General features: G+C 51.2%; 11 protein-coding genes; 5 read left to right on the forward strand and 6 right to left on the reverse strand.

The window, feature by feature from the left end:
• Window positions 1-613: 613 nt before the first annotated feature.
• On the forward strand, window positions 614-1394 carry RCC_02532 (uncharacterized protein; the record flags this gene model as incomplete). XM_023767822.1 has 2 exons in its annotated part: window positions 614-1207; window positions 1260-1394. 2 exons carry the CDS (start codon window positions 614-616, stop codon window positions 1392-1394), a joined length of 729 nt encoding a protein of 242 aa, XP_023623590.1.
• A 3289-nt stretch (window positions 1395-4683) lies between these two features.
• On the reverse strand, window positions 4684-5625 carry RCC_02533 (uncharacterized protein; the record flags this gene model as incomplete). The annotated part of the gene is made up of 1 exon (XM_023767823.1): window positions 4684-5625. One exon carries the CDS (start codon window positions 5623-5625, stop codon window positions 4684-4686), a length of 942 nt encoding a protein of 313 aa, XP_023623591.1.
• Window positions 5626-6776: 1151 nt separating this feature from the next.
• Window positions 6777-9266, reverse strand: RCC_02534 (related to membrane protein, contains two CBS domains; the record flags this gene model as incomplete). The annotated part of the gene is made up of 1 exon (XM_023767824.1): window positions 6777-9266. The coding sequence occupies one exon, from the start codon at window positions 9264-9266 to the stop codon at window positions 6777-6779; it is 2490 nt and encodes an 829-aa protein (XP_023623592.1).
• A 569-nt stretch (window positions 9267-9835) lies between these two features.
• RCC_02535 (related to DOS1 protein) lies at window positions 9836-11194 on the reverse strand (the record flags this gene model as incomplete). XM_023767825.1 has 2 exons in its annotated part: window positions 9836-10182; window positions 10240-11194. 2 exons carry the CDS (start codon window positions 11192-11194, stop codon window positions 9836-9838), a joined length of 1302 nt encoding a protein of 433 aa, XP_023623593.1.
• An 804-nt stretch (window positions 11195-11998) lies between these two features.
• Window positions 11999-13462, reverse strand: RCC_02536 (uncharacterized protein; the record flags this gene model as incomplete). The annotated part of the gene is made up of 1 exon (XM_023767826.1): window positions 11999-13462. The coding sequence occupies one exon, from the start codon at window positions 13460-13462 to the stop codon at window positions 11999-12001; it is 1464 nt and encodes a 487-aa protein (XP_023623594.1).
• A 959-nt stretch (window positions 13463-14421) lies between these two features.
• Window positions 14422-15681, forward strand: RCC_02537 (uncharacterized protein; the record flags this gene model as incomplete). Its single annotated transcript, XM_023767827.1, has 1 exon — window positions 14422-15681. One exon carries the CDS (start codon window positions 14422-14424, stop codon window positions 15679-15681), a length of 1260 nt encoding a protein of 419 aa, XP_023623595.1.
• A 960-nt stretch (window positions 15682-16641) lies between these two features.
• RCC_02538 (uncharacterized protein) lies at window positions 16642-17533 on the forward strand (the record flags this gene model as incomplete). XM_023767828.1 has 3 exons in its annotated part: window positions 16642-16646; window positions 16707-16788; window positions 16841-17533. 3 exons carry the CDS (start codon window positions 16642-16644, stop codon window positions 17531-17533), a joined length of 780 nt encoding a protein of 259 aa, XP_023623596.1.
• A 536-nt stretch (window positions 17534-18069) lies between these two features.
• Window positions 18070-18487, reverse strand: RCC_02539 (uncharacterized protein; the record flags this gene model as incomplete). XM_023767829.1 has 2 exons in its annotated part: window positions 18070-18354; window positions 18407-18487. The coding sequence occupies 2 exons, from the start codon at window positions 18485-18487 to the stop codon at window positions 18070-18072; spliced, it is 366 nt and encodes a 121-aa protein (XP_023623597.1).
• A 971-nt stretch (window positions 18488-19458) lies between these two features.
• On the reverse strand, window positions 19459-19853 carry RCC_02540 (uncharacterized protein; the record flags this gene model as incomplete). XM_023767830.1 has 2 exons in its annotated part: window positions 19459-19476; window positions 19524-19853. The coding sequence occupies 2 exons, from the start codon at window positions 19851-19853 to the stop codon at window positions 19459-19461; spliced, it is 348 nt and encodes a 115-aa protein (XP_023623598.1).
• A 248-nt stretch (window positions 19854-20101) lies between these two features.
• Window positions 20102-20979, forward strand: RCC_02541 (uncharacterized protein; the record flags this gene model as incomplete). XM_023767831.1 has 2 exons in its annotated part: window positions 20102-20849; window positions 20900-20979. 2 exons carry the CDS (start codon window positions 20102-20104, stop codon window positions 20977-20979), a joined length of 828 nt encoding a protein of 275 aa, XP_023623599.1.
• Window positions 20980-23431: 2452 nt separating this feature from the next.
• RCC_02542 (uncharacterized protein) lies at window positions 23432-24359 on the forward strand (the record flags this gene model as incomplete). XM_023767832.1 has 4 exons in its annotated part: window positions 23432-23581; window positions 23687-23742; window positions 23803-23878; window positions 23931-24359. 4 exons carry the CDS (start codon window positions 23432-23434, stop codon window positions 24357-24359), a joined length of 711 nt encoding a protein of 236 aa, XP_023623600.1.
• Between the last annotated feature and the right edge of the window lie 729 nt (window positions 24360-25088).

The raw sequence follows: 25088 nt of genomic DNA on the forward strand, positions 1-25088 counted from the left end.
GATGTGGAGATCTGTTCTACAGACTACCAGGACCTGTTAATCGCAGTGAACATCATCACCAAACCGGCAAGCTCGACACAATCCGCAAGTCACCACGATCGGAACAGAGTCAGTATGCGTCTATCTCGGTGAGGTCAACCCAATCCGGAACTCATTGTTCTCCACAGTACTTGAAGCGCATTGTCCTCCGCCACACTGAGATCTGTTAACAGAGGCTATCAAACCTTGTGAGACCGAGTACYGTTCCAAGATGGTATGCAATACAGMGTTCATCTTGTGACATCCTCGAGAAACCAGAGAGCCATCGCCAAAACCCACTCCAGAGACATGTCAATCCAAGATCGATGGTATTACGGATACTGTTCTCATTCACTCTTTGTCTTTCAGCAAGACCCCTTTGACCCAGTAAAGTCGAACGTGGGCGTCGTGGACATCATCCGTGTGTCTTTCAGTCTTTCTTCCCATCAATGAAACTGGCTTTGATGTCCCACTTAAATCTTTTACTTGCCTCCAGGTCGAAGCACAGCATCGTTTCGATTTGCACTCTCATTCATAACAGTTTGGTGTTGTTTCACTACTTTCCTGGCCTCCATTCCAAGAATTATAAACGACAATGTCGACCTTCAACTGCCAAGCTTGTATCGATGATACTCCCATCGAGCAAATGGTTCTAGTCGCTGGTGACTCACTCTGCCAGGATTGCTTCATCGTAGGCTACAAGTCTCAGTTCGTCAGCGCACTCAAGAGTGAGATCGACTATCCACCCCATTATGCCAGTGAAATCCTCGACATTGACGATTTCCCTTCCTTCTTCGATCCCGACTTCATCCGTGCTTATAAAGTCAAAGTCAAAGAATACACCACCCCAATCCCAGACCGTCTTTACTGCAACAACAACATCGAGACTAGGCGCCCAGACTTTACCATGTCGCATGCCATCTGCAGCAACTTCCTCGGCACCAAAGCAGCTCCTCAGGACAAGGGCACCGACTCAATCCTCTGCTCCAGCTGCAGTAGCCACGTCTGCACCTCTTGCGCCGACCAGATGCCTGGCGATCAGGAAGAACACACGTGTGGCGCAGTAATCGATGGTCTGGAGAACCAGACTCGTGGTGTTGATTACCAAATTTGCCCGGCTTGCCAGTTCAAAATCTCGCTTCGGGATGGATGCAACCATATGACCTGTCGCTGCGGGCATTCATTCTGCGTAAGTGCCTTTTCCCCCTGACATATCCAAAACGCTGACGTTTTCTTCTTAGTACATTTGCGGAAAGAGTGCGACGTTTTCATCAGGTCATTGGGATCCGGGTAATCCATGTCCAAGATACAGCCAACCGCGTACCGAACCCGGCAGGATCTACGACATCGAAATGTGGCAGGTACGGGCCCAATAAGGCCAAGGGATGATATTTGCAACCAGGGCCATCCGGCTTGTAGGGGCCGGGGCGTTGAGAGAATTCCCAAGTGCTGCACACATCATGAACGAGCCATTGGCCGACGGGCCCGCGCGGGATGAATGGATACGGCAGATGAGTATACTTGATCGAGAACTCCGCAATAGTCCCCACGGTGCCCTATTCGAGCTCTACTGGAATGACATACATCATATGTGGTTTATCCAACCTCCCGGTCGCCCCCAAACAGACCTCGATAGGTTGACGGGGCTCTTGAGTACCCAACTTCCCGTCTATTTAAGCCAACTGCGAGACCCACAAGAGCTTTTACCAATGCGCGATATAATGCGAAGGCTTATCGCACGAATGACCCCAGAAGATTTCGGCGAGAACTTTCCCAGACCTCACGCGAATCATCGAAACCGTCGAACAAGCCTGGGCCGGCAACTTCGCCTTTCTACACCAACGCTGGGAAGAAGAAATCCTCGAAATGGAAAAACCTAGCGCACGGAATTCGAGGCCGCAGTGGCACGACGAATCAGAATTCCAGTCAATGCCCTTCCCCCGGGCATATTACACCCAAGACCTCCGAAGTGTAGTTCAGCATATGAGATTCTTCTTGTCGCCCGCCCTTCATGAACTACTTACTGCATCCGGGGGAAGAAAATCGCGGGTTTTGGGGAGATTGCTACGCCCGAGGTTTGGAGAGTTGGTGGTTAAAGCTAAGTGGATACCACAGGAGGTTTGGGTGGCTCTTGCTCCTTTGAGGATTGTTTTTTGGGACTCATCTTAATGCTATGGATAAGGTTGTTGATGATCGGGGACGGGTTGTGAGGCCGGGTCTTGTTGATGTGTAAGGGGCGTTTGAATGGAGGGTATGTCATGTTGTCGAGGGTTTCTAGCAAATTCAATCTTTTCTTCATTTCTTCCTCCCGTTTCTTAGAGGCAGTGCAGAAGTTCCAGTCAGTCCTGAAGAGTGAGTCAGCCAATCTCCACCCCCCGAAGAAAATAGTCAGAAACCGACAGCAGCAAAGCACGGTCGTTCGTAACTACCAAATCCATACTTCTGCGTCAATGTCAGGATGCGAGCGATGAGATCGCTGCTGCTACGAATGTCTCGGATGAATATGATGAGAGGATATGTACTATCCGCGACGACCGTTTTATTGGTGGGAACTGACGATGAAACGAAGACCAAGCACTCTTAATGTCTGCTCGAACGTCAGAAAGAATCCAGCCTGGAGGTAGACACAACAAAGAAGCAGATGTAAGCTCAGAAGCTCGAGAGTATGGCGATGCTGAAAAGTGGATCTCATTCATTTGAGCACACTACTGTGTGTCCACTTCATGCCCACTCGACGCAAAGAAATGAGATATTTCTAGTACAATTTGTTGGCAGAGAGTGCAGCACATTATGTCGTGCGTTGGAAGAATACGCACCCCTTGCGGTCTTGGCATCATCACATGCGGGGATTTAGAGTTTGGGGATGTGAATGAATAGGTATATATTGGCTTTGCGATTTGTGGCGTGAGCATGCTCAGTGGGACTATAATTGACGAACAACATAGTTTTGAACATCCGTAGGTACGCATTGTAATCGTAATCAGAGGTACCCCTATCTTTATATGCTTTTCTCCAACTTGCTGTGGACAGCTTCTATTAGATTCGAGGAGAAGAGGTAATACCTTTATGAGTTAACCTTCGAGGTTACAATACACGTCTATGGGTGTAAAGCTCATGCTACTTCCCAGAATCTTCTTTTCTTTTGCCAACCCACGTTCGCGGAAAGACCACATCTTCTACTACACCTTGACACCACATTTTCTAAATTTCTATACCAACCACTTTCCACAAGCAGAGAAGAGAGAGAGAGTGGCTTCAAGGATGGTTTTGGGTGCGAAGAAGCGTTACATGAGGTTTAAGTTTCGTAGTGGGCACAATTGTGAGTATGCTAGGTTTTCGAATCATTTCAACGCCCTTTGAGTGCACATCAAGAAGAGGTAGGTTTCAAAGGCGGCACAGATGGTCTTTCAAAGATGGCAAACGACACTAGACGCGAGGAGGATTCTCAGGGTACGAATGCGTCGATACTATAGAGGGCGCAAGCCCGCGGGGCGGGAAGATGAAATTGTTTGACGGCAGATCGAAAGTGGATGGAATATCGATCGGAATTAGCTTGAAAGTAAATCGAGAGTAGAAGGAAATTGTATTGGAAGTAGACAAATGCAAAAAACTGCGCTTGAGTCATGATCTCGACAATTTAGACAGAGTCGTCGGATGTGAAGATTCCTCAACGATATTCGCCCTTCAAAAAAGGTCTTTCGATAGTTTGGAGAGCGACTCTGCTGATGAAGAGGGTTCTAACACCTTCAGACACAGAGTCGTTGTCGAGAGAACAATCTTGAAAACCATGTAAGTGGAATCGAAGACTGTCCGTTTGTTGGAGAATCGTTAAATTGACAGGTATGGCAAGAGATCCCGGTTGTATCAAGAACAGAAAAAGAGATCTAGACCCTGCTTCGTTGTCATTCCTGGATGCACATTCAAACCAGTCGTACATGGTGGAACTTCAACCCCTCGGGCTGCAGCACACACTCACGATGCTCCCTAGGAATGGAGGAGTGGTAGTCTACGAACGTAACTCGCTCAAAGAGACCATCGTGCTCAGTCTCTATACAAATGAGAAACGCTTCGCATGGTAGGAGCGGGAATATCAGCAGATAGGATGCCTCGACCGCTTGAACTCTGTCGTGACATATCGTACAGATACAGCTCTCGAGAAGCTTGCCTTCGCACGTGGGCTGGTTTACTGGCGGAGACCAGCGGGTGGCTTTCACATACAAGTGAAGAACGATGCTCTCCGTGGGTGCCCGAATGACTGCAGAAGGTTCAAACGGCCAAATTGCATCCGAAGACTCGAGCTGAAGGTTGTTATCGTCAATCCGGTTGGCTCGTGACGTTGTTCCGGTCTCGGGCCAGGCAAGCGCTCTGGGAGTTATGCGACCGTTCCAACCTGCCCAGCTCCAGCTAGACACTTTGCGTGTTCCAGGCTGGTAGTTTCTGATGTAATCTCCGACAGTACTGAAGCATAGGCCTGAGGATGGATGCACTGGATCTAAACCGCTCAGCATTTGCATAACGTTTGACGATATGTCTCTCGGCCTGAAGCACATCAAGACACCCAAGAATGCGGATAGTCGGTCTCCTTCGATTGTCAAATCTCGCTTGATGTAAAGTGATATAGTCTCAGCCAGGCTATACCTTAATACTAGTGCGGTCGGAGTCTCGCTAGCGTGCATTCGAGCAAAAATAACTTTGAAAGGTCCACGCTTTGGGCATCGTGATCTTCTCCCGTTCAGGGCTGTCGGGACGTGTCTTTACGAGTTTGTAGGCTTCGCGCTCCTCACGGATGCCGTCTTGATAGAAGACCTCTTCATCTGTGAAGATGATGCGGCGGGTGGATAGAAACTGCTCCTGGAAGGTCCAACCTCGCTTTGCCCAGGTTGTCCCCTGCACGATTTGGTCGATCGTCTCTCTTTCAGGTAGGAAAGATATCGACTTCCCTTGATGTTTGGCTGTAAGCTCCATTTCATGCGGTCTTTGACGATTATGTAACCGCGTAAGACCCGCTTCAGCGTCAAAGCCGGTAGCGGCCACCAGGGTGAAGGTCGCCATACTGTAGATGACTCCCATCTTCCTGATATTGGCCACCTTGTCGTCAGGATCATCTTGGGTTACACATAACTGGTCGATCCAGATGTATTGTAGGTTGAGCTGCGACACTAAATGAATGGCATCACGCAAAGTGGCCGGCGTATTTTGGAAGTCAACCATCCTTTTTCCATCATCATGAGCCAAGACGAACGCGTTCGTAGCTCTTTCTTTCTTGCCCCATACATAGGAGACAGCGACGTATGATACCATCTCCGTAGCTTCGATGATCTCTCCAGACTGGGTGTCGACGACTCTGAATCGACGCTCATCAATCAAGGCGCGGAATTCCTCGAATGACCGTTCACGGCGCTTGACGTACTGCTCTTCTCCAGCGTCGCTGTCTGCCAACCACCGGCGCAGTTGATCTATCTTGAATTGGTTCGCGATTGGTAATCGGAGCAGCTGATATTCGTACTCCTGCCAGCTCCGTCCCGGGGGTTCCGTACACACGTCCAACTGACAGAGAGGGATCCATCCGCACTGTGCGTATGGACTTCCCACAAATTCAATGCTCATTGATTGCTATTTGGCAAAATGACCCCACTTTGAAAGATCGTGATAGCATCCCCATATATCTTGATCTTGTTTTGATTTGCCAATTTGCTTCGAGAATTTCCTTGCGTTCTAAGAAGACGGACGTCTCGGTGTGCTCCCTAACATACTTGCATAGTACGCAGCTGTGGCATTTCAAGACGTGACTGAGGGGTCCGCGCCAGGTGTATATGGTGCTCGAGGCTGGCTCACCAGGTACCTTCCAGAAGTTGATCTTTTGGCAGATTGAACACAGGTCCTTCGCACCGCCGGCGATGTCGTTGATTACCGCCTTATCAACGCCACCGCCATCCCAGTCAGCGCTTTGCATCCTGTCTGGTTTTCGTGCTGGTTTGCCAAGTGCTCATCATCCGACAAAAGTGATATCGAGAAAGTGATTTTGCTCAGAAGGTCAGTCCGATCAGCACAACTCGAATGCAGAGGTTCCAAAAAGGCCGATAGGTGTACTGTAGTCAGTTCCAGGGTCACAATCTGTAAACTGCAAGGTCGTGTCTCAATTGAGTTGGACTTCGAGGTGAAGTCTGTCTGGCTCATGTGCTCAGCCTCCAAAGCTCAGCATAGCCCCCACAACGCCACTGATCGCCCTTGACGGGCACTTGCAGTCGCTTGAGCATCAGCTGCATGCTTCCCGCAGGACTGACCTCGTCTGAGTAAACCATCAAAAGTTGTTCAGAGAGGAAAGTCCAAGATAAAGAAGCAAAGTGGAAGGTAGGTAAGAAAGTCAACTGGGCTTATGTAATCTCCATGCCTTCGCATCTCCCTCCCTCACYCTCCCATCAAAGCATGACATGACACAACTCAAACGAGGAATACAATAATACAAGTGAATCTTTTTTCGTATTACATCCCGGGCCTCCCAAATCCCACTCTCACCCTATCCTATCCTATCCCATCCCATCCACCCACTCCCTCCCACAAAAGCAACAGAATCCTCAGCCCAGACGATACAACTACATAAATCATCCTGTCGCACTGATTTCCACACCCACCTCCTCGGTCCAATTACCTTTACATCACTCATCCACTCCGTAGTCCAACCGCAAATCGGCTCTCTCACAAGGATCATCCGCCCTACTAGCAGTCTCTCTCAATCCATCATAACTTGGCCGCATTCATCAACTCGCCTCGCTCCCACCCGCCCCACTTCCTCCAGTGCCAGCACCAGTACCAGTAGCACCACCCTTCTTTCTCTTTCCTCTCTTCTTCCTCGGCGCCTTCTTCTTCGCATCACCTCCATCCGCCGCACTCTCTCCCTCTCCATTCGTATCATCTCTACTCTCACCACTTCCCGAATCACCCTTTCCGTCCTCCTTCACCTTCTTCAAATCTTTCTTCGCATCTTTTCCCTGGCCATCCTTCTTACTTCCCTGCCCACCACTCTTAGGCGACGTCTCCGAATTGACTCCACCCTCCTCGCTCGAGCTGCTACTGGTAGTCTCCAACACAACTTTTCTCATCCCTCCCTCTCCCTCAACAATACTCTCCGTAATACTTCCACTTCTCGCAGCACCGCCTTTCTTCCCCTTCTTTGCCTTGGAATCTTTCATCTCAGACACCGTGTCTCCATGATCCTCTCCATCAACAACCGCCACACTCTCCCTGCTAGCATTCACACTGGCATTGTTATGCGGATTACTGCCCTGCCTCGAAGAACCTCCCATCTCACTCCCCGCAGTCTCACTTCCTCCCGGACCCACGACAATCTTCTCAGGAAAGTCCGGCTCTCGATCCCGCTGTTCTTGTAGTCGTTGCTGCTGTTCCTCCAACTCTTTCGACATTTTCGCGACAGCATTCTCCTCGGCAATCTGACTTGCTTCTTTCGCGCTAAGACCGCTTCCTCTGCGTGGGCCAATGTTCGGGCTGCCGATGGCGTTCATGACAGCTGCTGCTCCCTTGGACGCTCCTCTCGAATCGCTTCTCAACGCCTCAACGGCCTCCTCGATCGCGGGGTGGTCTTCATGTCCGCCATCATGCTGCTGCTCTCCCATGATGATGGGACTTGCAGAAGGCGGACCTCCGTTCTGTTCTGCAACGCCGGTTGTTGTGGTCTTGTTTTCGGGTATCGTTCCGACGCCAGGCTTGATCTTCACGCTGCTGTATTTGGTAGCTCTCGGCTTGCTGGCAGCATTCGATGGTCCGAGATGCTTGAGGTGCTCTCTCATGTCGTCCGCTCCAGACCGCACCTTCTCTGTCCCTGTCCCACGAGTGGCATCAGAAGCATTACTGGACTTTCTACGCATCAGGAATGTAGTCTGGTGGCCATTGACGAGAGAGGGACGTTTGCTGCCACCATCGCCATGTTTGGGGAGAAGGGAAGTTCGTTCATCAACCTCGCTCTCCCAATCATCGTGAACTGCAGTTCCCGTCTTGCCATGGGGGAAGCGGGTCTTGGGCGCGGGTGCAAGGCGGCGGATGGCTTTGTGGACGTCGACAAAGACGTCTGACTCGTCGATGATTTCCTCTCCGATCAACTCCTCAATCACATCTTCCAAAGTAACAACTCCAAGAGCGCCCTTGTCTTGACCTGGGTAGTCGCTCACGAGCACCATGTGTGACTTGCCTTCCTGAAAGAAATTGATAATGTCCAAGCAGGAGGTGTGTGGAGCGGTTTCCGGCAGCGTGGCCAGAGCAAAGTCTCTCACACGTTTGCAGTCTTCGGGGTCGTAAGTGATGAGAATCTTGACCAACAGCATGCCGATGAAATCCCTGCCGTTGGTAGGCGAGTAGATGGGAATTCGGGAATATCCCTGACTCAGAATGGTATCCATCATCTTCTCGTCCAGCACCGTATCCGCCGACATGGTAAAGACATCCTGCATGGGCGTCATGATGCCTCCCACCGGCTTCTCCTTCAGATCCAGCACGGAGTTGATGATTGTCACCTCGTCCTCCATCAGTTGCKCGCCCGCACCCGTGCCCAGCGTCTTATGCAATGTCACCAGCGTCTTCAATCCTGCCTTCTTATACATGGTCCCATGATCCTCTCCCAGCAGATAATCCAGCAGTTTCGCAGTCGGCCACGCGACGGGACCCATGACCCACATCAATCCCGTGACAATGGGCGCCATGTACGCTCCAATGGACAGACCGAATCTCACGCAGATCGACTGCGGCACCACTTCTCCGAAAATGACAATGAGGACGGTGGAAGTCACGACTGCCGGCCATCCTCCGCCCAAACTCCGATCCAGCACAATGGGCAGCGTCTCATTGGTGATGACATTGCTCAATAACAGAGTCACCAACACCCAATGTTTCCCTCTACCCAACAATTTCAACACTCGTGCTGCATGTCTCCTCTCACCCCCCTCGCCACTCGTCGCGATGACCTGGAGATACGTCTCATCCTGTCCCATCAACGCAATGGTCAATCCCGCAAAGACGCCGCCGAGAAGGACCAACAAGACGGCCACTCCCAGGTAGAGGTACAGATTCGGATCCGAGACATCTTTCGGCGCGTCATCGTCGTGCTTTTTGAGCGTGGTGAGGGAGTGTGGGAGGGCGGAGACAAGAGGGAGGGCCAGTAAGCGAGCGACGGCGAGGATTGACGGGCGGAGGGTGGCTGTCAGGGCGGAATGGCCATTTCTACCAGTTCGAGCTGACATTCTTTCGCGAATATCCTGTCACTCCGGTCCTGTCCTGTCCTGTCCTGTCTTGAGAGCGACGATGCTGCTCTGCGCCTCGCGGGTGAAAGAGGCTGGAAACGCTGGACTTCCCGCAAAGTTCACGGAACGATCGCCAGAAACTCAATTGCGCGACCGTGACGATCCCAAAGGAAGGTGCAGTCGTGGAGGCCCGTGCGCTTCCTGTGAGGTACCTCCAACCACACGGGACTTGTGATTGGCGAGCTATCCCGTCATCGTCATCGTGAAGGGAACAATATTGATCGTGCTACCATGTCAAGGTATTGTCATAAACTTGGAGGCGGTGCATCTTATGGAAACAAGACCATCTTCAGGAGATAATCCTGTACCGGCGGGGGAGCTCGGCTGGAAATCACTCTCCTCGATCTACCACCAACAGTGACCTGGTCATGATATCAAGGCGACTTCTCTTCTTCCATTACCACGGGAGCACCGGCAAGCACTTGATATTCATTAATCCTTTAGTCTTGCAGCTTATAGAACTGGTATCATTGCCTCCGCCAACTCCAGACCTCCCTCCCATCAATAACTCACTCCCAATCATCATCATCATCACTCTCCTCCTTCCCTTCAACCTTCCCCTCCTTGGTCTTGGGACTCCCCGTCGCACGACTCGTGGCCCCGGAAACAATATCATAACTCGCTTCCGAATCCGCCACGCTTCGACTTTCATCTTCATGGCTTTTTCTTGTAGGAGCTTCCAACTTGCTGGAAGATATCGTGGGAGCATGGAGGGTCGTTGTGGATTGTGATGCCTTGTGATTTGTAGACTCGCCCGCGTTGATGTTGGGTGTAGCGTTCCGTTGAGGCGTGGAACCATCATCCTCCTCCTCATCGTCAGACCAGGAGATCTCCTCCTCAGGTACCGTCGCTGCTCCTGTACACATCTCATTAGCATCACCTCTCAACCCTCCATCGTAATCCAACAACTCACCCTTCAACACCTCCTTCCTCCTCCTTTCGTCCTCCTCCACAGCCTTGCGCAACCAATAATACCTCGTCCAAAACTCCTTGTAATCCACCTTCTCCGGAACCAACCTCTCCATCATGCCCCTCAATTCTCCATACCTCTCCAGATCCCCCGCAACCGCCTCCGTCTTCTCCTCCACATCAAACTCCTTCTTCCAGACCTCCCACTCTTCCCCCTGCGGCTCCTCCAGAAAGCTCGTCGCCGTAGTATGAATCGCATGCAACTGCGCATCCAATCTCGTGGTATGAAACACCTTCTTCCCCGTGCCCACCTCCTCTGTAGAGAACAAGACTTCTGCTCCCGAGGTTGTATCATCCGGAGAAGAGATAACCACCGCATTCCTCAGAAAATCCCGAACCCCAAGTCCAAACTTCTCCAGCGCTTCATCAGCAGCATCCTCCGCTTTGGCCAAATCCCTCAACTTCGCAGCCGCACTAACTCGCAGATTCGCAAAAACACTACTCGCTTCTTTGACGATATCCGCAGGTAAACTCTCCGGTCTCTGCTCCCCATCTTCACCTTTCTCCCCCACTTCCTTGCCCTCTCCCGACACGGTCTTCGCACTGTCCACCGGCAAGGTTTCCTCCCCAGGAACCGGCCCCTCGAGACTCATCCCTCGTGTCCGATTATTGACCTGTTCTGTAAGGGATGTCCATCCTTTACTCGCTTCCTTCTCCGCTTCCTGAATTAGAGTCTCGCCCTGCTTCTTCGCGGTATTGAACCATCCTCCCAATTTCGCACCCCAAGGTGAACTTGAGACGGCCTGGAAGGCTTGTTGGAATTCTGTGGGAAGGGTATTCGCTGGCGGGGATGATTGGGCTGTGGGATCTGCAGGGTCGGAAGAGGAGGAGGGGTTCGGTATCGTGGTGGTGGAGTCGGTGTGAATTGGAGAAGAGAGGTGGTCGTAGGCTATATCCATGCTGCTTTTCTGCCTTTTCTMTAGTCGGAATTTGAAAGATTATTGCAAGGTGAAGCTGTTCGTGTTGATGTTGATGTTGATGTTCGAGCATGCGATCGATCTGCTGCAGGGTCGAGACGGGGCTGGGAAGCTTAAATTGCGGGGTGGTTTCATTTGCAAGCTGCACTGAATCAAATATTTGAACGCATCTTGATGTGAGCTTGGCTTGAATGAAGCGGCGCTAGGAAAAATGTTCTTCCTTTCGGATACAGTGGTAGGGATCCCACTRTCCCAGTGCTACACGCATGCACTTACCGTATGGCGAGAAGTGGAGCATTATGGTGGATGGGAGATGGAGATCTCCATGTTTGTGGACTTTGGTCTCGAATGAAGAAGCTATTTTAAACTGCGAATGCTTTGGTCTGGAATCAAGACAGCGTCTACGTAGGTTCAATCAGATGGGTCGAACTCCCATACATTCAACGCCGCTTACACGAAAGAACATATAACATCGTCGCTATCATCCGGGCACTGCATCTGCATGCAGGCATGATGAACATTTCCCCGAAAGTACACTCGGCACCTCCTATTTCCACCTCCGTGAGACATAAAAAGCCGCCTCCGCCTATCGTTCTTACTGTAATTTCACGTCAGGCTCCAGCGCTATCATACTGCGTTGTCTCAAATGCCAGATCTGTGCCGATTTGTGCTAGTGGCGTGTAGCCCTACAAGCTTAGAAGTGAAGGATGCTGTTGCTTAAAGGATATGTACATACATTCATATAGAAACAGAGACCGAGCAAGAAGCTTGATAGATTTTCCAAAGTTATCTAAACGCATTGCGAAGCTTCATACCGGGCTGAAATGTGAGTCTCCCGCTACGATCTCTCGAGATCCACTGGTTTCTGAAACAGTTCCTGATCGTGACACTCCGAAGGCTGTCCATCCCAACAGAATCCAAAAGACTCAAGTCGTGATCTGTGAACTCTTTGCCTTCACAAAGAACGTCCAGCTCTTCGAGAGAGCTCGGCAGTAGCTCAGGTAGAGTCCAATCATGGTCTCGCTCTTCCACATCTTCAAACACGCCAAATAGAACAATGGAAGGCACTCGAAGTTTCCGCAGGTGTCTCAATCTGTGCAGACTTCCTATCCCTAGATTGTTAACCTTTGTGCCTCCGGTCTGCCGGAACACGCCGGGCCCTGGAAAAGCTCCCACGGAGATAATTTGGAGATTTTCTGCACGAGGAAGGTCCAGGTCGAGTTTTTCAAGCAAAGGACAGTGTTCTTGTAGAAGCGTTGCTAGATATCGCCATTGTCTTTGCCGATACGCATCGTACGCATTGGACCATGACATGGTGAAGGATTTGAGTCTGGAGCAGGCGGGAAGTAGAATACTGAGGTCTTCCATAGGCGTCATGGCATCCATGATGTGGAGTGTGGTCAGGGTAGATTGGAACTCGGGCCCAAAGAACGGAGTGGTTGTCCCGCCGTACAGGGCATTGATTCTGAGCATTCCGCCATGAAGAGCGTCGATTCTGATATCCTCAACGGACGGCCATCTCAAAGCTTGTCCGACATATTGAAGTTTCCAGTTGGTCTCCATTTTGCCAGCGGGTTTTCGGAAGTGAATCTCCCTCACGCTACTGAAGCCATCCGAATTGCGATGTCGTCCGGGCAGTTTCATCTGTAACAACGTTCCGAGCTGCATGAAAGGTCTCAGAAGTAATGTGGTGGGCCCAGAAACGTGTATTTTTCGAATGCGTCGACAGGCAAGTGTCAACAAGGCAAGGTAGACCTCCGGTGCGAATGTAGGTTCAATCGTGTCTGACATCTGCACCGAAGCTTGAGCATCGCGATCACGTTCTGCAGCGAACGCAATCTGATACTGCGAACTTAGCCAGTTTCCAGTGCATTCTATTCCTGCCGGACCCATCGAGGTTACGTTTCGAAATAGCCGGTCTAATATCGAGAGACTTATTGGAGCTTCCGGAAGCTCCAGACCATCGATATCGTGAACATATGCACTGATATCGCGCACATGTATCGCCAGAGAAGGGCTTCCAAGTATGGTCCGGCACAACAGCGCAAAACTTCTCATGCGAATGGGAAGGAGACCTGCATTGTTATCCCCATCGTCGCCAGGTAGCTCCAGTGTGTGGTAAAGAATCGGGTGGCCCGCACGTCGACCCAATCTGTTGGTCAGACATACTGCGAGGGCGGTACGTGTATTTGTCGTGGCGGCGAAGGAAAGGATCCGCTCGACAAGCTCGGTCGGTAGATTATTAGCCATGATGATGGAAAGGAGAAGAATTGCAGAGCGCCCGCCGAAGTTTTGACCAGATGTTGAAGCCTGTGTAACGTGATTTGACATGGGTATCATCATAAGTTTCATGTAAAGTAATGGGTGGACCTCGAGTCGGGCTCGGCGCTGAATTCTGTCCCGGACTTGATACTGTCCACGCTCAATTAATGTGTCTACTTCGACGTAGCCTAGAAGCCATGCTCGCAGCTCACATCTCTTCACCTCCACAACATCCGCGGATCGATCATACGGTAAGAAGGAGTGGCGCTTTCCCACGCTATGCCTGGCGAAGGACGACCGAATGCCGCAAGAACTATGGGGAGGATTTTCTTGCGATCGCCTGAATCAATGGTCGAAATCACTGCCGGAATGAGTGGGAGCGGAGGAAGAGAGCCAGGACGAAAGCAAGTGTATATTAATCGTCCAGGCCCCAGCGGCTAAGTCTAGTTGAGTTGAAGCATTTGCGCAAACTCCATCTGCCGTATGTTACCCTATGTGGTATTCTCGAAACTGCATGAAGTTTGACGAGAAGGGCTGCGCTCTACTCAAAGCTCCTGGTACGGTAGCCCCCGAAATTTGACTATTTGAGGCTGCAGTCGAAAGGCGTGGCATTCGAGGTTACATGGAGCAGGTGCTACTCGGATACATGAGGCCCGGGCTATTTCTCCTCCTTTCCAAAGACGTTCGTTACATGTACTTGCAGATGGTGCTAACGATGTAGAGGTGGCTACGACCCCCAAACGTGGGATGTTTCCATTCCATCAAAGAAGATTTCTAACAAAGAAGCGACTTTCGTCATCGCCAACGATTACTGGATTTCTTTGTATGAATCCGCTTCAAGACGTCTGATTCCAAATGCATTGGACAACCATTTCATCTCACAGCTGACTTTCGTTGGATGCACACTTTCAGGCTTATCTTCCAACAACATCACTCCAAGAGCAGGAATGGCAGACCATCCATCTGATTGTCCGCAGTATTGCTGCTCGGATTTTGCAAACTTCCTCAATGACCTCCTTGCAGAACACCCAAAGCCAGATCTCAAGAATGACATCCATCCACTGTTGACCTACGACAAGTTCCCCATGATTAGCGAAGAGGGATACCGTATGCTGGAGTTGACTCTGCGTCTCGCTACGAAGATGCTAGAAGATGACCGAACTGTCGAGTACGTCGTTACAACCGTTGATGGATCCCTCCATCTGGACCATGATGTTGCTTCCAAGCCAGGCCGAGAAGTCACATATGCAGAGATCGACGCACAGCCAAATGCAAAAGATGCTGCCGGGATCTCTACTACAAGACTTTTGCGTTACCCTCGCGCACGACTCGTGGCAAACGATCAGCTCACTGCTCCAGTTTGGGTAACAGACGACATGCGACAACGGGCAAGGGATATCCTACGCACTCTTGCTGAAGTTTTGGAGCGCATCGACGTCGTAGATATGTTCGGCGAAGGTAGAACAAATACCACCAACGGTATCCTCTCCCCCGCAGCCCAGAAGATGTTCCCTCGAGGCCAGATGGCCAAGATAACTTTCTCTCAAACCACCATTGGGGCGTTCTTGCAGTACAAAGACCCTCACTGTCCCCAGGCTTTAGCGGAGCAGTATATCCTCGCCAGGAGTTTCGTGCATGAACTCGCACATGTTTTGAGCCAGGCTGTGAATGGTGCACGTCAGGAGGAGGTGTACTACAAAGACTGTGTTCTTGCTGAGGCGGGATTCGATCTAGAGAATGCACTTTTCGGAGGGATTGCAAGTATGCACCAGATGGGAGAGTATACGGAACATCCCAAGGATCTTACTGGACAGGCTGTCATTCAGGAACTGTATCCTACAGGACGTCTGAGCAAACAGTAYGCCGGGAATGGCGCTTCCGTCGGCCAGAGAGCTGAGCTGGATGAATTTTGTACTGTCCAGAGGATCCCATGGCTGTTCATGACGACCATGTTTACGGAGAAGTTTTGGAGAGAGGACGTACCGAATATGGGAAGTGGGCCCATTCAGCCGAAGAAAAAGGTTCGGTGGGTTATCAAGTTGGTGTTACCGGGTGAGGAAGTTCTGCTGCAAGACGGGAATCAGATGATGGCGGACGCGCCAATGATTATTACTTGTAGTCCGACGGATAGGAGTTTACCGATCAGGGTACAGGAGGTGCTGAAGGGAATCAAGCGGACTCAGCGGCGGGTGCAAGCTCAAGTGTAGCTAGTCCTGCTCTTTCTGCTTTGGGAAGAACTACAGGGCCAAGACTGTGGGCGCTGTTACTTTCAATYTCTAATACAGCCGATGTTCTTGCTCGCTTTTCCAGGGGTAGCGATGAGGATACTTGTCTCAAAACTCAGCTATCTTGATACAAACGAGGATAGCAATCGGTGAATTTAACTCGCTCTCCTCTTCCAAAACTATTACACTCCGTCAGCCCTGCGTGCCAAGACATATTAGCGCCCTGACTTCACCCCCTTTACTCCAACAAACATTTCCACCCTCCTATCGACTCAAGATCCTCCACAATGAACTTGTTCGATCTAGCCTGGCAAGAGTCACAGTACTTGAACTTGATCAAGCCGTCGCCATGGTCAAACCACGTGCTGCCATCTGCTCGGATGAAATATCGCACGGGTTTCAGGGATACACACCCGTATATCCCGTGGTCACATTGGAAGGATGGCATCAGAGGCAGAAGTTCGTCATCCGGCTCTCCCCATAGTGGCCGTCGTATGGTGAGATTGACGAGCGCGTGCTCCATATCTGGCAGTAGGTGAACTATATCCCGTGCATCCTGTTCGGCCTTTCGGTCCCCGCTCGTGAGGAAGGTGTGGAACTCTTTCTTGTGGTCGTCGAAGGACACGTCAACAAATACACCGCTTCCGTCCGCTTTCACCCCTATCGGTAGCCTTTTCCCACCAATACCATCAACGATGATTCCTCCTGCGAAGCCCTCCCGGCGAAATGGCGCCACGGAGGCCGCGCGTCGCGAAGCTTGGTGCCAGGCGCGCTTTATTACATTAGCATGGCATTTTTGAATTTTGATGTTTGTCAGAGGAAGCAATCTTGCGGGCAGAGAACTGAGTGACTGCTAGGACCGGGTGGATAAATGACACGTGAAAGCGAAGTGAAATGGGCGGGTCGAATAGTGAAGTCGGTCGAAGGGTGAAGAGCTGCTAGATGAGGTCCGTGCACATATTTCGAACTTATCTACCTCGCGTGACTGAACTCAACTTGTTTCAAAGATTACATCGACAACAAAATTCACACATCTCCACCATGAATCAGCCAATGTCCAAGAGGAGACGCCTCGAGAGAGACCAGAGAGTATGCGACCTGCAGATGTAAGAKAAGCATGGCGACAACTAACAACTCACAGCACCGTGAAGAACGTGTCGCTGCCGCTGCCAAGGAAAACAGTGGCACGACTGGCCAGCAGAACGGCATGCAGAAGGACGAGAATCACGGCAATGCCGAAGTCAAGGAGGAGAGCAAGGAGCAGCGGAGCCGCGAGGACGTCATGAAATCTGTCAAGTCGATTATGGCCAGGATGTACCTCATGCGCGACGATGAGGGCTCCCTCGCCGAGGAAGTGGAGAAATTCAAGGCTGCGGAGGAAGCGTGCATCGTCGCCAAGAAGACAATCGATGCGGTCGAGACCTCAAACGAAGCATACCGCGAGGGCTACGACGGCAACGGATGCCGGACTACCTTCCATGACCCACTCGAGTCTGTGAAAGTCCGCAAGCTGGCGCAGACCGCCATCGACGGTGTCACACTGATGTATGCATCACCGTTTTCCAACAACGGCATGGCGCCATCCACACTCTACAACATGGCCGTCACACAGGCAGACAACACCCAGTACCTTGCAGCGAAGAAGCAGTTCGCCTGGGAGTCTATCGACACGCGCGGTCATCTCGATAAGCTCATGCAGCATGAGAAGAACCGCGGCGGGATGGTAGGGCTCGTGCGCGAGCTCAAGCTTGCTGTGCCGGCGATGAGCGAGGAGGACATGGCACGCGAGGTTCGGCTCATGCAGGAAAAGTACAAGAATATCAAGCCGGAGTAGGTGTCGGTGCCATTACTGAGCAAGGCATATCAATGGGGCGCGATGATCACTTCCAGCGGAGTAATCCATGCGAAGATACGACATTGACCACCAAGATAGCCATGCAAATTACAATCGGAGCATGTCTTCAGCAATCTTGTGATTGTTCCCCCCTTGTATGTGACCGTATGCTGTACCACTGACCCCTTTGATGCCGTGGTATGGAACACAGATGCCTGGACCGAGTTGAATGCGTGGCCTGAGAACGAGTCGTTTCTGGTATCGGCATCAACACGCTACTCTACCAGAATGTCGTCTTCCTTGTCGCCGTCGATCATCTTACGCAGTATCACTATCAGCTCGGGTTTTCACGAACAATGCAATTTGATTTGAATTTTGAATGAGTTCCATCAGCAGGCAACCCGCAACCGTGATTCTACGCTTGCCTATGAAGCCCTGATCATGAACTCGCAGTTGCCTGGAGACTGTCCAACATGTAGCTCTGTTCATGAGCTCGCAGTGACCTGGTGGTAGCCCCATGACAGCGACCCGCCACTTTAATCGACATCAACGAAGGTGAGTCCCGTCAGCTCGATCACAGGTCTTGTATGAYGTCCCCAACCAGTTCCGACCAACGACAACTTGWCCAATCCCTTCACCAGCTCCTCCTGGTTGTCCTCATTCATACACTGGCGGAAGCCGTCATCGGGTCCGTCGATCCATGCGGGGTCCTTCTTCTTGCGCAGGTCCGCATATCTCTTGCCACCATCGAGACTCGTAGCGTAATGCTCCATGATGCGAATCAAYAGCTTCAGCGCGGCTTCGAATGAACCTGGGATATGCTAACCGGCCGTCAGCTTTGACGACGTTCTGCGTGACGAAGTGAACACTTACCGGTAGTGTCTTGCTTTTGCCCAGAATCTGTGCGCGTAGAACAGCGTCTTCTCGAGCCACCTGGAACTCGCTAGTAGCCATGTGATCATTGAGCTCCTTGAGTTTGGCCTCGCTGGCAATGCGCGCAGTGCGCCTCTCTGACACGACGGTAGTAGCGAGGTCCGGCTGCTGATCGCAGGTAAGAAGGTAGCGTTCGAAGGCGACTAGCTGCTCGTCGCTCAACTTCTCGATGGCTGAGTCGAGGGTGATGCCGTCGTATCTCTGGGAGAAGAGTACCGCGATATTACGAGGTTCCTTAAAATTAACTTCGAAGCGTAGAGGCTAGTCGAAATCTTCTACTATCTTAGCTATAGTAAATTGATATTAATGTTAAGGTTTGATGTTTTGGTGATTGGAGCTTTTGTAGGAGGGCGAGGGCAGCGGGTGGGGCCGGGCCTAGGCCATTAGCCGCGGCGGCAATAGATCTGATTGGCTCCCAAGGATCGCGACTTTCCTTTCACATGCTAGACGATGAGCTACCCATGTCTCACTCAATCAGCTGCGAACCTCACTTCAACGTCCCCAGACAAACAAAAGTAGCTTTTGGAACGAATGAGCCTGCAAGATTCTAGATCAAAGAGCACCAGATGATTGCAGATGGCTCCCGTGAGAGCGAAAAATCTGGGACGAGACTCTTTCACGAGAAGCCTAGCCCGAGGGTGTTGATGTCTGTGGTGAAAGTACAGCGAGTATGGATTACACGGCGAAAAGTAAGAAAGACGGGGAAACGTAGGTAAAAAGACAGAAATATCACGCGCGTGACAAGTCATCACCACTTGCAATGAGAAAGTGAATTATGTGCACGCCTGGCAGTTAATGTGAAGTTGAAAAAGACTGGTGGAGAGTCTGTCCGGCCTTCAATCACCAAGGCGCGGCAAATCGAGAGGTAGACCCATGATTATCGCCTAATTCTCCCTTCCATGCTCGCCATGCAGTCAAGTAAGCCACCCCCACATCCCGTCACCGGATCACGTAGAGACGCTCGTTCTTCACAGGAGAGCTTCCCTCCGCGGCTAGTCGGACTGGCCCTCCTTTGGATCATGAGCAATGCAGGTTGAATGAACGGCGTGCGACCTACCGTCTTCTTCGGCTCGGATGCCAAAAGGCGGGCACGAGTCATGTCGCTCAGCTTCGCTTTCATGTCGGCAGCTTTCTTCTGTTTGGAAGCCAGAATGTCTTCCAATGACGAGATGAGAGTCTCGCACTTCCCAGAGTCTTCGAGGTGACGAAGGCGGGTGCTCATGTCCTCGAGTTCCGCGGTGGTATGGTTCTGTCCCTCGGCTTCAGTGGCGGACGCGACTTCGCGGTCAAACTCGAGTAGCTGACGAGCTTCTTCCAAAATGCTATTTTGACGAGCTTCTTCCGCAATGCTGTTCTGACGAGCTTCTTCTGCAATGCTTCTCGCCATCTTTGGAACTGGGCTGATTTTTGTTTGCAAGGTGGTGTGATTGATCGCCTGCTGTGGTTTTGTTTGGTCTGGTGAAAGCAAATGGAACGACGTGGAAACAAATGGAAGTTGGCTAGGTTAGTCAGCATCTTTAAGGTTCATTCATGTGAATGTATCTTCACTCTGGAATCTTGTCCAATTCTAATCTCCTTGCCCCAAACATCAGCCAAACATCAACACACTGGAATTTGAAACTCGCCGAAAACAAAATGGAGAGCAAAGGAAAGCTTCTCGACATGCGCAAGCTCGAGGAGGAGCATGAGGCGCTCGTGTCGAGAATGCCACTGAACTGCCGCGCCGCGTGCAGAATTTACTTCAGAGGTGCTAGAGAGGAGGAGAGCCGATGGATGGAGAAGAAGACCCGACGGATGGAGGAGAAGACCCGAAAGATGGAGGAGAGCCGACAGATGGAGGAGAGCCGACGGATGGAGGAGAGCCGACGGATGGATGAGAGCCGACTGATGGAAGAGAGAAGACAGCAAGCAAATCAGCATCAAGGGGATATGGAGGACGTCCAAGCAGCTACAGCCACGCCGGCTCATCCACAACTCGCCATGCGGCCTCTTCAATTCCTGCTAGATGTCATGGAGCCCAACGCAGATCCACATCACGGTTGCTGGGCAATCATCGCTCGAAAGCTGGCCAAGGCACTCAACGAACCGAACCGTACCGATGCCGACGTGGACACGCTTGCCAGCGAAGTCAAAGCGGAAATTCCACTTGAGCTGATGGCGGTGAATACGAGGGCGGCGGCCGATGCGGGCACWGAGATGGCGACCGAAGATGTGGACCCCGCTAAGCGCAAGCGGGAGTCGTCGTCCGCTTCGAACTACAACACCGGACCGCTCGGCCTCTCAATCACACCCGTCCATGAGGGAGGCGACAAACAGCAGAAGCGGTTCAGGAGTGACAGCCAGCAATCTGGCCCGAATGACGACAAGCAAGACGGTAGCTCTGGTAAGTGTGCGGCTTGTCTGTGTTGGGTGATCATGCTAACATGTGTATAGATGACGGGTCAGATGAAGAAGTTGGCGGATATTCGGTGTTTCAACGCATCGTACCCCTTCTTGGTATTCGTAGCGTCTAGTACAGCAAGGGCTTCTCTTTGCTGTGTGGCGGGTGATCTACGGAATGCAGGCATTGTGTACAAGCTTCAGATGCTTGGGTGTGGTGAAAAGTTTGGTGCGATATCTGGGATTCTGGCATGGAGTTGACTACTCTATATGTCTCCCAGACGACTTCTGTCTAGTATAATCTCTGCAGCTGTAACAAAAAATCATTTTCAGTAAATGCTCCCATGTCAATTGAATGAATAAACGTCTTCCTGGAGTTGAAATCAAATCGTTTTGAATGCGCATATAACTGGCTTGCTTCTATGTACTGGCATCCAAAGTGCGTGTGAGATCAATCAGGTACCCACCACTGATGACTGCCTAGCAGCTAAGGCGAAGCGACAGTGGATGATTCCATTGGTTTGGTCGGGGAGAATAGTCTCTAGCAAGGCTACATCGCTCGTTAGGAGGAAGGATAACAGGTCTGACCTTCTTTAGGGGCATGCCGTTATGCCCAATCTGATCGTCTTCTATAGCTGATCAATAAGCTGTGCACTAGAGACTAGACTTCCAGGTGCCTTCATCTTCAACTTTAAAACCAGGAAAGAACTAAGAGATGGGTTAGAACTGTACATCGACGAGATGCATGGAATACAGTTTCTGGCGACGAAAGATTTTGCTCGTGACTGTTTCATTCACTTGCCGACGCCGCGATCGGAACGGGCCGCCCGGCCCGGCGCAGGTGTCTGCTGACGCACTGGCGCCAGTGCAGTTCGAGAAAAATTTCGCTAGTGACGGCTTGGAGCATGATGTCGGGGACGGAAAGTAGGACATTGTATGTCTGGATGAGGAGAGAGAGTCGCTAGAGCCACCCTTGAGAGCTGTTGCGTGCTTCTCTAATCGTAGGGGCATACTCGCAAGAGCGATTCTACCTTTTGCGAGAGCTTCGGTGTATTGCTTGCAGGTGTCGTGGCGTATTCGTACGCCGAGTGGCGAGACAGTTGGTTCTAAGTCTGAGTAGCAAACGGGGAGGCTGTGATCCGGCCATTGTTTGCTTGAGGGGACGATAGTATCGAAGACGCATACGGCGTGCGATCGCGGTCAAATCRCTGGTGTACCTATGTCTTGCGCTGACAACTTTTCGTAGTCGGCCGCAATTCGGACGTGACCTCGGGGTGTGATGCCAAGTCGCTCAAATGCGGGCTCCATCTGTCCCTCGTYAATGATCAGAGGGTCCTCCAATTGCACCATACATGGCTTTGGCAAGTCCGACGAGACATTTGAGATCGGGACAGCCGATGAGGAAGTCGTCTGTGTTGAAAGGTGGATCGGATGGCAAGTGATCGACGGGTTCGCAACGATTGACTCCATGGTTCATCGATTGGACTTTGAACCCGCCAGGTCATCCTGCGATACAGCGGCGGATCTTCTCCCGCCAAGTACGCAACCCCCGACGTGCGCGGAGTTACTGCCGCTGGCATTAATATGATTAGCAATGCTTCCTGACACGGACAGACAGGGCTTATAAGAAACGATCGCCATCGTTTTGTGTGTTTCGTGGAAATTTCCGAGAACTCGGAAAAGGAAGACACAGTGCAGATGGAGTCCCACGCCAAGAGGAAGCACCACTCTGAGATCTTGTCCCTTGCTGAGATTTCATCGATGCATCGGACTAGATGCTGTTCTTCGCACCTGGCGACCTGGATACCACTCTACATCTAGCACCACGAATCATGAATGGCTGTATAGTAGGTATCTGAGCTATGCAGATAGCTTTGCTAGGTCCATGTGTCTTCGTTGCGGCGCTTGGGTTATGCTGACGGGGGTATTTGGGACGATGTCATGGAATCGCATAGCTGTCGATATGAGGATTGTTCATCGGGACAAGACATCCTCAGTTATCCCTACAATTCCTAAGACCTCGCTCTCTGCACGCTCGACGATAACAGGCCTGCTAGAATCCCTACCACTAGCAGAGTGACCTATCACTCAACCGAGAGAGCAGTTCAGGGCGCTGCTCTTGTTGATGATATCTCATATCGAAAGCTCTGTGGAATCGAATATGTCCAAGGTTGTCTGCAGAGGCCGTGGCGGGGGTTGGCTTCGCAGTGGAGTCGGGAATGGCAGGCCTTGCCTGGCGTCGGCCAAGAGCATCTTTTCTGCCGGACTCATTTTGAACGGCAGAAACCCACTGTCGCTCGACTGTGGGTCTCTTTTGCGTTTAGCCATGTGGACGGCATGCAGTTCCGGAGAGTGTAGAGAGGTTGACCACGAAAATGGAGCCTCAAACTGGCTATTACGAGAGACTAGGGCTGTTGTTTTTGTTTGGTGTCAGTATCAGGGAGAGGTGAGGTTATCTGCGCCGGGCTGTCGAACTTGCCGCCTGTTTCGCGTCATTACAATTGGCTCCAATCTGGAAGGCGCGAGCGAACGGAGCCTCTAGCGCTAGCGCTAGGGTAGGGTCTTGATCCTACCTTCTCGAACGAAATGTTAACTCTGAGCTCAAACATCTACATTGCTCTGGCGCTGCCCTTCCCACATCCCTCCTCTTACTACTCTCGGCCCGGCGTAGTGACCATGGCCCCAAATTGTGGGCGGTCAAAGTCCGCCTCCCAGACGGATGGCGAGCTAGACGAGGTAAGGAAGCATCTACCTCCTCTTGAGCATGCTATGCTGGCATCTGGCTAGCTTTGACGCAGTGGACAATGGGACTTCGTGCATGCAGCCTAACAAAGTCAATAGTCCATCAGCGAGACGAACTTGGCCTCGATCTTTCGACTTATCATCCAAGGCATGACGTATGTACTGTAACCATCCATTTTCCAAACGTCCATTGGGCTAATACAAGAGATTGCTAGCCCACGGAAATACCACGAGACAGAGGATAAATCATTGGCGGCGTTGAGGACTCCACAGTTCGAGGCCTTCTTGAAGGTTTGTGGATTTCCTTTGAGCGTAGAAGCCACTGACCAACACAGCCTCATAGGAGCTTGCCGTTCTACAGCTGGAGCAGAGCGGCCAAATGAAATGGTTCTATGGCTACGTGCGAGTTAAGAAGATTTGTATTGAGCAGAAGTCGCAGTTGCGCATGAGCGAGCACGCTCTCACACAGGCAGTACAGGAGCTTGGCCACGCCCGGCATATGCATGAGGTGTACGAGGATCAGATGAGTGTTGCACGCATCGAGCTTCATGCCGCGAACGAAGCGAATTCACTACTACAGCACCAGGYAAACCAGTTTCGCAGCCAAGCGGCACATTCATTCGAAGAGCTGGAGAAGCACCGTGCCGAAGCGGCGCGTGGACGAGAAGACTGCGATGATATGGACATCTCTGACACGGAGAATGATGCGCTACAGACAAAGAACTCCATCCTCCATGGCGACAATCTCATGGCCAAGTCCGACGGTGCTTGACATAGCACTTCACAGGGTGGTCCACGCCATGAAACGGGGTCATAGATATGACGAAGCATTTGATCTCAAGCACAAGGCCATCGATGTCGATATGAAGGCTTCGAAACGCATGCGATCGTCGGCATGCAGGATGAGTAGTGGGCTGAATGGCATCTGACGGGTACACTGAGATATGCATGAGCAAATTTAGCGATAGTATCGGTGCTAGTGGCTGGACTTGAGAGATGATTAACAAGATGGGACTTTCCGACATTTTATGAAAAGTGCTTTGATATCAAGTATTCCATAACACAATGAACCTGAGAGCCATGGAGTCGAGTTCTGATTTTAGACAATAAATATGGCTTAGCCTCCACGAAGGAAACATCGCCGCTACGATGTGCTTGCCGACCAGGTGCCAATCTGCTAGCAGAGGGCAATATCCATAATGCCAGTAACTAATCGTCGCATCGAATGCATTGCTTGTAGAACTTAGCCTTTGAGCTCAATAAGATGGCATTTCTCTACCTTCGACTCGATAGAATACGATATCAATGCATACGTGAGGCGATGTATCTTGCATCGGCGGGTGCGGTGTCGAAACAGAGCTTCGGCAAATGAGCTTGGTAGCGAATACATACTTTACTTTGACGACAAGGACCTGTTGAGGAGGACACAGCCGCAGAGACTGCAGGGCAGCCATGAATAAGGTAGGAACTCACCATTGTTACTCTGTATGCCATTGAAAAG

Source organism: Ramularia collo-cygni (genome assembly GCF_900074925.1).
Source record: "Ramularia collo-cygni strain URUG2 genome assembly, contig: RCC_scaffold03, whole genome shotgun sequence".
Taxonomy (NCBI): domain Eukaryota; kingdom Fungi; phylum Ascomycota; class Dothideomycetes; order Mycosphaerellales; family Mycosphaerellaceae; genus Ramularia; species Ramularia collo-cygni.